The 13,440-nt window shown below is 35.6% G+C and overlaps 1 protein-coding gene across 5 annotated transcripts in view; it reads right to left on the reverse strand.

Annotated features, from left to right (window-relative positions):
• UTRN (utrophin) overlaps positions 1 to 13,440 on the reverse strand; it is a 515,659-nt gene that overhangs the window by 147,948 nt on the left and 354,271 nt on the right. For all 5 annotated transcript variants that reach the window (XM_066373070.1, XM_066373071.1, XM_066373068.1 and 2 more), the window contains one exon: positions 4,429 to 4,585. In XM_066373070.1, the coding sequence (XP_066229167.1) occupies positions 4,429 to 4,585 (157 nt within the window). The remainder of the gene's footprint in view (positions 1 to 4,428; positions 4,586 to 13,440) is intronic.

The raw sequence follows: 13,440 nt of genomic DNA on the forward strand, positions 1-13,440 counted from the left end.
CTCAGACAGCCCGTGTACTTAAGACCAACTGCTCCACTTGTATATTGGATCCAGCCGTCACTGTTCCCACATGGAACCCTCCCTCCTGGGGCATTGACTTTTCCCCCTATCATCACGGAAGCACGTTCAACCAGCCCGCCTTTATAAAACCATCACAGTAGTGTTCCCTTATCTGCAGTTTTACTTTCCACGGTTTAGGTTACCTGTAATCACCTGTGGGTTGAAAATATTAAATGGAAAATTTCAGAAATAAATAATTCATAAGTTTTAAATTACATGCCATTCTGGCTGGTGTGATGAGAACTCACACCGTCCTGCGTGGGATGTGAATCATCCCTTCGTTTAGTATTTTTCTCTTCAAATGCAACCTACTTGTTAGTCTCTCAGTGGCCATCTCGTTATCAAATCAACTGGCATGGTATCAGTGCTTGCGTTCAAGTACTCTTATTTTATAATAACGGCCCCAAAGCACAAGAGTAGTGATGCTGGCAATTCTAATATGCCAATGAGGAGCCGTAAAGCAGTTTAAGTAAAAAAAATGGACATTCTTGAGGTAATAAGGCCTTTTATTATCTCACATCATCAAAAAAAGAAAAGGTTGAGTACAGAATAATAATAGATTTTGAGAGAGACAGACAGATCACATTCACATAACTTTTATTATGGTATATTGTTAGAACTGTTCTATGATAGTTAGCTATTATCGTTAATCACTTACTGTACCTCACTTGTAACTTAAATTTTATTATAGATAAGTATGTATATATAGGGTAAATATAGTACATATAGGGTCTAGTATCATCTGTAGTCCTGGAATGTATTTCCATAGATAAGGGGGAACTAATGTACTGAACCCAACATTCTCCTTCCAGCTCCTACCTCATTTGTTTCCTTTGTTGTAAAAAAAAAGAAAGTTCTTGAAAGAATTCTCTATACTTCAACACATATACTTTCTTGAATCCTCTCTAATTATGCTTCCAAGATGATCACCCCGTTGAAATGACTTCTGTCAAGGGTAACAACTGCCCTCAGATGGTCAGTTTTCTGACCTCATCTTGTTCAACCTCTCCACAGTATTTAAGCCTTGTGATGACACCCTCCCCTTCATGAAACATTTACTTGGAATCTTAGACTCTGTCTTCTTGGTTCTTCTACCATTTTGGTTCTGCCTTCTTAGTCTTGCCAACCTATGAAGCGAGGGTGGCCCAGGGCTCATGTCTTAGAATTCCTGACTCTCTAAATGATCTTTTCCAATTCCATGACTACTACTACTATATATATATATATGTATATATATACACACACTATATACTATATATTAGTAGTATATACTAATATTAGTATATACTAATTAGTAGTATATTAGTGGTATATACTAATTAGTGGTATATACTAATATTATAGTATATACTATATATATAATAGTATATATTACTACTAATATATACTATAATATATATACACTACTAATTGGATATATATATCCAATTCCATGACTACTACTAATATATATATATATACTACTTTTATATATATATAAAATAATGATTTTGATCTAGTCCTGACCTTTCCCCCAACTTCACGCAAATATACTCAACTGCCTAATAAGCATCTTAAACTTAAAAATGCCAAAAAACAGTTCCTCCCCAGATTGCTCATTGAGCACTTTTCCCATCTTTCCAAATGATACTTCCATTCTTCCATGAACTTTGTCCGAAAACCTTTGACTCCTGACACCATGAGTCAAAGTCCCTTATAATCCATGTATCTCCAACCCAGCAAATCCTGTTGTCTGTTTCAAAATGTGTTCAGAAACCAGCTACTTCTCATGATCTCCACAGTCACCCCCCCAACCTGGATTACTGAAATGCATGCCAGATCTCCTGTATATTCTATTCATCATTGAACTAGTAATTGTTATATAATATAAGTAAATCACAGCACCAAAATTATCAAAACCTCCGTGGCTTCTCATCTTACTCAGAATAAAAGCCATAGCCCTTACAGGTATTTTCAAGGACCTATGGGATCTGAACGATTTTCCCCCTTCCTTACTCCAACCTCATTCCATAACCTTCTCTATTTGTCTAAACAGCTTCAACCATAGTGGTTGGTATCTGCCGTATTCCTCAAATATGCCCTGCATATCACAGCCTTTATGGCCTGTGTCTTTCTGACCCCTTTTCCCTAAGATTTCTTCCTCCACAGAGTAGTAGCACTGATTATTGCCTCGCTTACCTCAGGCCTCTACTCAAAAACCACCTATTAGGACACTTGCCTGACCTTCTCCACATACAATAGCAACTCGGTTGCTCTCTCCTTGACTTTGCTTTATTTTTATTTTTCATGGCACTTATTACCATGGGAGATACAGATTTATTTCTTGTCTATTATCTGTCTCTTACTACTTAGAATCAGGCAAGACCTCTGTTCATTGTTGATTTACCATTGCCTAGTAGTGCCTACTGCATATTAGGCACTCAATAAATCCTTGCTGAATGAATGAACCAGTATTATATCACCATCATTATTGGTATTAACTTTATTACCGAAATGCCTGGGTCTAAAGGGGTAAAGGAGAAGAGCACACAGGGCTCTGAGATAGACTGAAACGGCATAAAACAGGTGACCTGGCTGGCGGAGGGGGCAGGGGGAGAAAACAGCCAGGACTTACTGGAAATGCTGATATGCACTTTACTGGATAAAGCCAGGACAACCGTTTCATACCTCAAGATTTTGTTTTAATAAAAATTAGTAGCACATGATCATAGCAGCTTTTATTCCTTTGCAAAGCCCTGTTTTTTGAAAGCTTTGCATTATTCTATTTCATTGCTAATACCTGAAGCCACAAAAATGGTAAAAAAATAATAGAAGGGAAGTTGGAAAAAAAGTCAGGGAAAATGTAATTTGCTTAAATAAACCACTTTAAATATTATTATTGTTACATATTGTCATTATTAATTTTGTGTATCACACACTAGTACTGTCTTCTTTTACCTCAAGTTTGAGCTATTCTCTATATTTTCTTTTTAAAATAGAAAAAAAAATGTTTACCAAATGGTCATTTGAATAACCTCATTACAAGGATTGAAAATAAAACAAACTTTAAGGTTTTATCATTTTGCATCAAAGCAACATATTACATAGATATCACCTTTCTTCAGAAGATACATATGTTGGTGCTCATCATTTTTAAAATGGGAATAGCATTTTAACATCGCATTAAAATGTACAGATTTAGAATGAGAACCTGCATTGCATCTGAAGCAAAATACATATATATAGACACAGACACATATATACATATATAGAGAAACGTATATATATATATATATATATATATATATATATATATAAAATAAAGCTAATATACATGAGGAAATGAGTAGGAAGGAGTATTAAGTAACTGAATAGAAAGTTAATAAGGCAAATACTTAAACAATATTAATTAATTCTAAGGATCTAAGAATTAATTTGTCAGTTGATAACATTTTAGCATATCCACTTAGAAGTACAGATTTGACTGGAGACAGAAATTGGAGCAGAATCAAAACATATCTCAAGGAAAAGTCTCAATACAGAAAACAAAATGATCTCTTTTTTTTTGGCTGAGAAGAAGGGAGCTTGTGAGGCAGACTTCCGCCTGCACACTTACTGGAAACTACCTGGCAACCCCCGTCTGGAGTTGATGCTCCAGTACTGAGCTATTTTTAGTGTCTGAAGCTAATGTGCTCCAAAAGAGCTATCTTCAACACCCAGGGCACGCTGGAACTAATCAAGCCACTGGCTGTGGGAGAGGAAGAGGGAGCAAAGGGAGAGGGGAGTGGAGTAGAAGCAGATGGTCGATTCTCCTGTGTCCCCTGACCAGAATCAAACCCAGGACGTCTATACACTGAGTCGACATTCTAACCGCTGAGCAACCAGCCAGGGTCATGAAATGGTCTTAATACTGTTCTCACCTCCTATTAAGACTTAAATACATTCTCTTTTCTTACTACTACAAGTCCTTATTTTTCATGTTCAGTTACTATAAATAAGATAGTTTTAATTTTTATGACTCTATGATTTTTGAATTTAAGATGAACTTAAACTAAAAAAACTTCCCCAATATATTAATATCTTCAAATCTATTGGAAAGTTAGATAAATTTTATAATTACCTACAAGCAATATTATGCTTTATATATCTGTAATTTTTTAAGGTTAGTGAAATATGAAGAGAAAAATTAATTTGAAACAAGTGGGAGCAATGGATACAATTTAAAATAAGTGTGTAAATATTGACAATTAGGAGGAGGAGATGGTGGGTGGAGAGAGAATCTGTAACAATTGGTTTAACTTATATTTATCTAGAATTTTATTTTGAGTATTTACTTCACCAAAATCAAAATTAATTTGTCAAGGCAGCCACTACACGTGGTCAACTTACTTTACAATGGTCATACTGGAGCTGTAAGGCTGGAACATCCCCTCCAATAGGCATTTGTTTTTTAAGCTCTTCATCTTTCATATTCAGCCATTTGATCAGTTCTTCCAAGGACATCAACAACCTGTTCCACTTCTCAGCACTGGCCTCCAAATGGGCCCTGTGGAAAGAGAATGCTAACCATATTTAGATGTTTGAATCACATCCAAAATATCATATATTTACTTTTAGCCTAATAATCTTGTATGACCAACTAATGTTCACGTCCAAGAAAGAGGCTGACTCTTCATAAAAAAATTACAAAATAATAATATTATATAATATTATATAATACTACTGACTATATTCCTTGATATCTATCTATCTATCTATCTATCTATCTATCTAATAATATATATATATATATATAATTTCTCTATAAGAAAGTTATTTTGAATTCAGAAGACATGGCACTATCAAAATTAAAATGTATACCTCCACACCACAAAAGTATAAACATGAACCGTTCAAGAAGAATGTCCATGTTATAATGTAAAATTGTAAAAACAGGTTTCAGAAGTCTATGTGTACTGTATATGCACATTCAGATAATGTTTTCTCATTACATCTAGATAAATGAAGAGAGGAATAGAAGAAAGAAATTATATGTATATGCAATGTTTAGAAAGATGTATACCACCTGTGGTTACTACTGAAAACTCAATAAACACTTGTTTTTATATATTTTTATATTAACTGAATATTTACAACAGACCCATATAATTTTTGTTCCCAAGAAAAGTTAAATAATTCTTTAGGAAAGGGAATTACTAATGTCCTAATTTCTTTTGTAACCAAATAAATAACTAAAGGCAGAATATCACCAACATTTACATCAAAAAGTTGGAAAACAATAAGGCATTCCTCGGACAGAACACTATTTGACTTAAGGCTGACCAATGTCCAGTGTGACAAATGTCCACTGGGAATAAAAACAATTGAGCAGAAATCATTCATTGCAGTACGGTACAGTCTGATTTAAAGGTAAGTTTTTGTTTCAATAATAATTTCTGTTTTTAGCACAGAAAAGTACATTCAGATACTTAAATTCTAAACTTCATAATCAGGAAACCATATTTAGGAAATACATTTTATGTGATAAAGGCTCCGATAACCACAAAGGTCTTTGAGAATAGAAGTGTAAACGAATGCACAAATTTTCTAGTTGTTCTCATAAGGGCTTTGGAGAAAACCCACTTATCCAGTCTCAAGCCTGCCCTACACGGGCAGGATTTGAAGCGATAAATCCATAGGAAACAACTGCAGAGACTCAAGAAATCAGCATTTATTCAATCGTGCTTCACCCCAGTGGACAGACTGTGATTGTGGACATCAGGGCTAAACTGCATGAGATGGAATTACCTTGACCTTTCAGATCGAAAGGGGCAAGGCTGATAGAGACAGACATGAGCCTTGTTACACAGTAGTTTCCAAAGACTAAAGACTTACGATGAGAAAAGATTTGGGGCAACTCCAGGTGCAAGAAACCTCGGTTGATCAGGTTTCATATCCTCTCAGACAACAATTCTCACCTTGACATTGGTATTAGGGTTCCCACTTCCACAAAGCTGCTCTCTTACTGAGTGATACCAGACCCAGCCGCTACTGGCCTTCAGACCTACCAATGATTTCCTTTTTTGGAAATCTGATCTACTTGAGGCTCTGTCTCAAAGCTGATACCTCTGCTCTAGGAAATTCAAACAAATATTTCCCCATTGATCACATTAAGTGGTACTCCAAGAAACTGATCAACAATATCTTAAGTTTTGTTTAAAAGTTCATGTTGCCCTGGCTGGCTGGCTCAGTGGATAGAGCACTGGCCCAGCCTATGGATGTCCAGGGTTCAATTAGTGGTCAGGGCACATATGAAAAGCAATTATCTACTTCTCTCCCTCTCCCTCTCCCCCTTCTTTCCCTCTTTCACTCCCACAGCCAGTGGCACAATTTGCTCCAGCATCAGCCCCAGGTGGTAAAAATAGCTTTGTTGATTTGAGCCTCTCCCCATCTCTCACTTAAAAAAAACCCCAAAACAGGTTTTCAGAACAACTATAAATCATTGATCTCTAGTTCATCTTCAATTCATAAAATAATGACCACAATCTATCAGCCAATATTCTTGGCTAAAACAAACAAACAAACAAACAAATAAATAAATAAATAAAATTAAGTTCTGCATATCTCTCAACTAGCTTGATAGAGCATTCAGTCCTGCAGTCCATGTCTAGTTCCACTGTCTGCTGGCTAATAGAAAAACAAACTAAAATTCTACATCTTATTCATAAAGAGCTAGGTATAAACTAATAAAAAATAATCTTGAAATCCGAAAAGAAGTTTGAGGTATTGTATAATTCTTTGAGAACTGTGTGATTAAGACTTTTATTTTATTCTCTTGCATTTACTGTTTGTTCTATAGGTGCTATAATTGATAGTTGTCTTTTTTAAAATTATTTTTCAATTACAGTTTACATACATTATTCTGCTACTTTCAGAAGTAAAACATAGTGATTAGACATTTATAAACCTTAAAAAGTGATCACACCACAGGTCCAGTTCCCATCTAACACCATACATAGTTATTACAATACTACTATTGGCTCTATTCCCTTTGCTATATAAAATTGTTCGTCAATGAGATTCCAATTCTGCTCAAATGACAGCTTTTCTGCATGCATATTGATTACTTTTAGAGCAAACATATAATCATATAAATTACCTATCTGTGATAAGGAATGATTTTACTTGTCACAAAGGAAAACTAAATAATTTCAATTATATTAACTGAAAACTCTCTGATAGTTAAAAACAATTTTGCTGTAAGTACACTGAACTGACCTGATGCAATTTCTTTCCAGTATTTTTAAATGTAATTTGTAAAAAAGACTGCTAGAAATCAGAGTAGAAATCAGAGGTCCTCAGTACATCAAGAAGTACTTGAGTGTCGATGCAAAACACTAATACATACAACCCTGACCTCTTCTTTTAGATTATTTGATCCTGCATCTTCAATGTCTGTTGCTTAACTCTTTAATCAATAACAAACCAGATATTCCTTTGATTTCCTGTTCCACACTGATTGTATTGAAGAACATGCAAATGTCTTTTTCAATGAAATTAACTCTTTTGACTGAAGAGAAATAAAAAAATTGATCATCAAAATCTATGGGACTCACACCTGAAGGATTAAACTTATAAAGATGAAGACAATACTTTTATAAAAGAGAGTCTGAAGTGACTTTGAAATAAAAAGAAAAAAAGAAGAAGAAGAAAAAACCTTTAACATTGCTGTATGTACTTCACTGCATCTTTCTTTTTCCACAGTAAAAAGCAACCTGATCTGGCAGACTCTTTGCCTGGAAAATCTGTTTTGGTTATTCTCCAATAGACTATAACTACGGGTTTCGTGGATTACTACCATATGCCCAAATAAATGCATGCTTCCATAGTAGCCTTCAGTATTCTAGTTTCAATTTAATTCTTTCATCTTTCAAGATGAAAGCTTTTTCTTGGGCAATGGATTGACTGCTTTGCAAGAAGAAACTTTAAATTTCTGTATGGTGTTAATTGTACTTTCTCAGTTTGACTCTAAACATTTTAAAGCTTACATCTTCCCAAGACTTTAGAACCAGTCATCAATCATGTTTTCAGAATCTTCTTTGAAAACATTTCTTTATTTGACATATACCCATGGGCATTTACATTTTGGATAATTGACTCATTATCCTAACTCCACCTGGCTTCAGTTTTATTCTTCAGGCCCTTGACATGGGCAAAACAATAAATAGATATCCTCATTGAATGTCTGATAAATCTAGAATGATGTCTATTATACAATAAGCTTTATAAAAATTTCCTCTTTTTAGATTGAATCATTTATTTTACAACTGTCTAAACATTGTTAAATGAAAAATTATGTATAAAAATACACAAAAGATTGATAGAAGGTAAAGCTTCATAAAAATGATAATTATTTAAATATAGTAGAAAAGTATCCAGCCATTTACTTTATTTTTTTCATTTTAAAAAAGTTCCAGATATAGCTGATGTTCAATATTAAATAGTTTCAGATGTACAGCATAGTGGTTAGATATTTATATAACTTATAAAGTAACCTACCCACTAAGTCTAGTACCCATCAGACATTATACATAGTTGTTACAATATTGTTTATTATATTTCTTATTATGTAGTTTACATACAAGAAAGAGAGAGAGAGAGAGAAAACAGAAAGAAAAAAGAAAGAAAGAAAGAAAGAAAGAAAGAAAGAAAGAAAGAAAGAAAGAAAGAGAAAGAAAGAAAGAAAAAGAAAACAAACCATGGATTTAATTGCTTCATATGAAGCAATAAAATATCTTCTAATTTTTGTGAGCAGTATATTTATTTTAAATTACCAGATGCCTCAACCATTCAATGTTTCTTCACGAAATTTTTTAGTCCTTCTCTCAGTATACAGATATGAAAAAGGAGAAGACTATGAGTGAATAAGGAGGAGCATTTATTAAAATAAGATACTGTTTTTTCAACTGCTCTGATATCAAGTTGCTTCAGAGATAGAAAGTTCTAGCATCCAGTTAGGAGAAAGCTAATAAACCAAATGTACTTGGAAGTGAAAACCTAACAACTCTAGGAGGGAAATATGGCTCAGACAAGGAAGAAACTTGCTCAGGAAGCCATGGTGAGAATTTGGAATCCAAACTAAAGTCTAAGCTCCTTCCATTGCATTGCTTCCACCATGGGCAGCACTTAAGAGAGCAGATAGAAACTGCCCAGATATATACGCCAAGTTTTGAAAAACATATAATGACCCAAAGTAAGAGAAGCAAAGACATACAATCCCATATTGTGTGAGGACTATAAGGCATTATATGTCCAATTTGGCGTTCTCACTACAAATCAGTTATTTTTAGTTTATGATAATACCCATAGTTTATAAATTACATTATAATAAAAGAAAACATCTTTGTTAATACAAGAATAACCAGTAACATGAAAAAAGGATTATTCCTGCTTCCAGAAAGAGAAGGAAGACTCAGTAGGAGAAAAAAGTGAAGTCCTCAGAATTCACTCTGTACTGAAAGAACACTAAGGCTGGGCTTCCAGGATGGTAGCCACCAGCAACAAGTGGCTATTTCAATTTCAATTTCAGTTACTTGAAATAAGTAAAATTTGAGATTGAGTTCATCAGTTGCACTATCTACATTTCAAGAGCTCAACATCCCAGCTGTGGGTAATGGCTCCCGTACTGACCGGTGCAGACATAGAACAGTTCCATCACTACAGAAAGTGGTATGGCAAAGCACTGAACGCGAGGAAAAGGAAAGGGGAGAGCAGCAGAATCTTCTTCCTCTATTAGACTGGGGAAAAAGAAGTTTTAGTAGTTTTACAACATGGTTAGCAAAATCAACTACCTCAAGTTAAAAGTGGAGTCAGTGGCATTGTAAAATGTGATAACATTAGATGTAATGATGATGTTAAAGGTTAATCTTCTCTAGCGGCTTTTTAAAAGGTGCCCTGAATTTTTAAGAGACTCATAAAAGAATAGGAAGACAGAATTTTGTCTTTGAAGTCTGTTTTTATTAGATTTGACAATTTCACTGGCCTTGGAAACCATATGTTAATAAGAACCTATATTAAACATCACTAAACTAAAAAGTAGATATTTAATTAACATAACCCTAAATTAAAGAAATGTAATATAAAAAGTTAAGCCATGTCATTTCCATTACTGAATTTATTAGTATATTTCCCATTCACATTTTTCCAGAAAGGAAAAAATATTGTCAAAGTTACTAAGAGCCTGTCTTCCGGCTGAAGTTTCAAATCATTAGCTATCTTCTCTTACGCTATTCTAAGTATAATATACAATTGAATGTATTATTTTTGGATCACAAAAGAATACTTGGCACCTTGGGTTTTAGTATTTAAAACATTTCAATATAGTCATCCAAGAAGACTGCAAAATAATATTTAAGCTATTAGACAGGGTATTGAGCCAAATATTATTAGAGTTGCAATGACCACACCATGGTCAAAGGTGGCAATGCCTGTGGAACACTAAGCATATAAAAAATGTTCAATAAATATTAACTGTTATTATGATCTTTGGCAGATACTCTCTTTTTAAAACTGGCAATAACTTAGAGCAAATGCCCCATTAGGACAATATTAACTTTATCACAATTAAAACACAATTTAAAATTTAGAATTCACAGAAGGGGCATTTATCAGATGGCCTCTCAAGACCACCTGCTGAGAAAGAGTTTGGGGAGCTAAATAAACCAAAATCTTTAAAATAGACGTGGTAGCAAATATGATAGAAAATCTTTCAGAATCGCAATATCAGTTTTAAGTCAAAAGGGCCAAACTACAGTAATGTTATCATGTTTCACTTTCTAATGCAACATTAAGCAGCCAAAAATTAATAGCAGGAAAAGAGAGGGTGTGGTCATCAGAGTGTCAGCGATTTAAAAAGTAGGCAGGAAATTCAAAGGGGAGAGGAAATTCTAGATCCTGACATCACTGAAACAGTTTAGGATAGAATCTCAGCTGGATAAAGGGGGTTGTTCAGTCTAAAAAAGAAAGAGTTTAAGATAAGAGAAAAATGGACAGGTTCAGAAAGAAGAAAAAATAAAAAGAAAGTTATGAATTCAACAACTGAAAACATCAGAATATGTGCGTTGGTTTTTTTTGTTTTGTTTTCTTTAAAATAATCTAGTTGTATCATTGTAGAGGAATTATACCTACAGGACAAAAGCTATAAAGTTATATAACAGTATAGAGATGATCCTGGTATATAATAAAGTAATGAAAGAAGGTACCCTTCTCATAAGATCTATAACTTTAATGTGAAGGAGAGTTGAGTTATCAATGACACTGTAAACAATTGGGATTTGATAAAATAGAGGGATCTTTGCTAACTAACATGGCAAATCAGTGGCATCCAGATGTACATGGCCAGATGAGAGGTAGTGAAATAAAATGTGTGCTCTGGAGAACAACCTGCCCTTTGTCTCCTGGAGATAGATCATCTCTGGGATGCCGAGATGACATGGGATGTTACCTGAATCTAGGTACGGCCAGGTCTATGGGACTCAGAAACAGAATCGGGATAAAAACTTTTTTAGATAGAAATTTAGGTGTGAAAATATAAAAGGTTATCAGTATGGATAATGATACCAAGAATAAAAACAAAAAGATGGAGAATGAATGGGAAGTCAGATGCCCAAGTCAATGAGGAAAGTAGAAGAGGTCCCTATAGATGAAAAGAAAGCAGGGATTAGACCAGGGGTCCCCAAACTACGGCCCGCGGGCCGCATGTGGCCCCCTGAGGCCATTTATCCGGCCCCCCGCCGCACACCCGGAAGGGGCACCTCTTTCATTGGTGGTCAGTGAGAGGAGCCTAGTTCCCATTGAAATACTGGTCAGTTTGTTGATTTAAATTTACTTGTTCTCTATTTTAAATATTGTATTCGTTCCCATTTTATTTTTTACTTTAAAATAAGATATGTGTAGTGTGCATAGAGATTTGTTCATAGTTTTTTTATAGTCCAGCCCTCCAACGGTCTGAGGGACAGTGAACTGGCCCCCTGTGTAAAAAGTTTGGGGACCCCTGGATTAGACGGTGAGAGGGTGGACTAGCGGGTGTCTTCACGTCTAAGGGGAGGTAGTGGACAGATGGAGCAGCAATGCTTTAGAAATAGCGAAGAGGCTGCTATCTCTCCTTTCTCAGCTGCGTGGCAGGGTTCCTGCTCAGCTAATGCGTCTGTGGCGCCATACCAGGAGTTTATGTCTGGCACCCCAATAATTTGGGGGCCATCGCAGTTGTTAAATACACAGACTATTATTTTCTGACACAGTACACTTGACTTTGGGTGATAGGCACACAATGCAATCAACAGTTCAAATGCTACAGCGATGTTTACCGGAAACCTATGTATTCTTATTAATCAATGTCACCCCACTTAATTTCTGAATAAAAAAAATGTATGCATAATATTCCCACTGACTGCCAGGTAAGGAAAGGGGGCAAATTAAACTTTACATTTAAGTAAAGCAGGAAATTAAGAGAAAAGCCAGCTTTCAATCATAAAAAAAAAAAGTGTGGAAGAGCTTACGGAAATGTTAGGCACAGGAGAATTTGTTCACAAGAGAAGACAGTGTGAAGGGTAGGCTGTGCTTTAAAGGAATGAGAGGAAAGAACAGGAAGCAGAAGCTCACAGTGTGCACACAGGCGTCATTTTCGGTGAGGACTGAAGGAGGCAGGTGGCCGGGAGATAGGCTGTCTGCATATTTGCAGGACACACTTCCCACCCTGGGTCGGATCTCCTCACAGAGCACACTCCAGCCTCCTCCCCGCCCCTTTATTCTCCCAGTCCCGGCAGAGGTGGAATGAGGAATCTGATTGGTAAATCTCGGGATTACCGGGTGTGCTTAGCTCAGCTCACTCCTAACTCCCTCCTGAGAGCAGTTCTGCAGATATTGAGTTCCTTCTATTCTACAAATACTGAGTTCCTTCCATTCTTCCATGCAGGGCTTCCCACGTGGGAGGCCACCTTGACCAGTGACTGCTGGTAATTTCTGCCTCATTCTGGGATTTGGTGAACAGCCCCATTTAACTCTTCCTCTAAGATCTGTCCTTCAACCTGGCCTCTATCAGTAATTTACACGGCACTGCTATTCTCTCTGGGCCATAAATTCATATTTGTTCAAGATCCAGCCTTGTCGGGGACTTTCTCAGAAATCCCCAGTACTAGTGATTAAAGATAGAAAAAGATGGGGTAGGGCAAATTTCTGTTTTTTGAACTGATTAGTGATAAGCAGAATGGTCATCAATAAGACTAATATTTATAATAAGCTAAGGAAGCTGCCCACAGTACCACTGCTAAGTGGCAAAACCAGTGTTTGAACCTAGGAAGTCTACCTCCAAAGAATAACATTATGAAACACTATCCTCTACTGCTTCTCTCTGAGGTGTGTTTC

Source organism: Saccopteryx leptura, chromosome 3 (assembly GCF_036850995.1).
Source record: "Saccopteryx leptura isolate mSacLep1 chromosome 3, mSacLep1_pri_phased_curated, whole genome shotgun sequence".
Taxonomy (NCBI): Eukaryota; Metazoa; Chordata; class Mammalia; order Chiroptera; family Emballonuridae; genus Saccopteryx; species Saccopteryx leptura.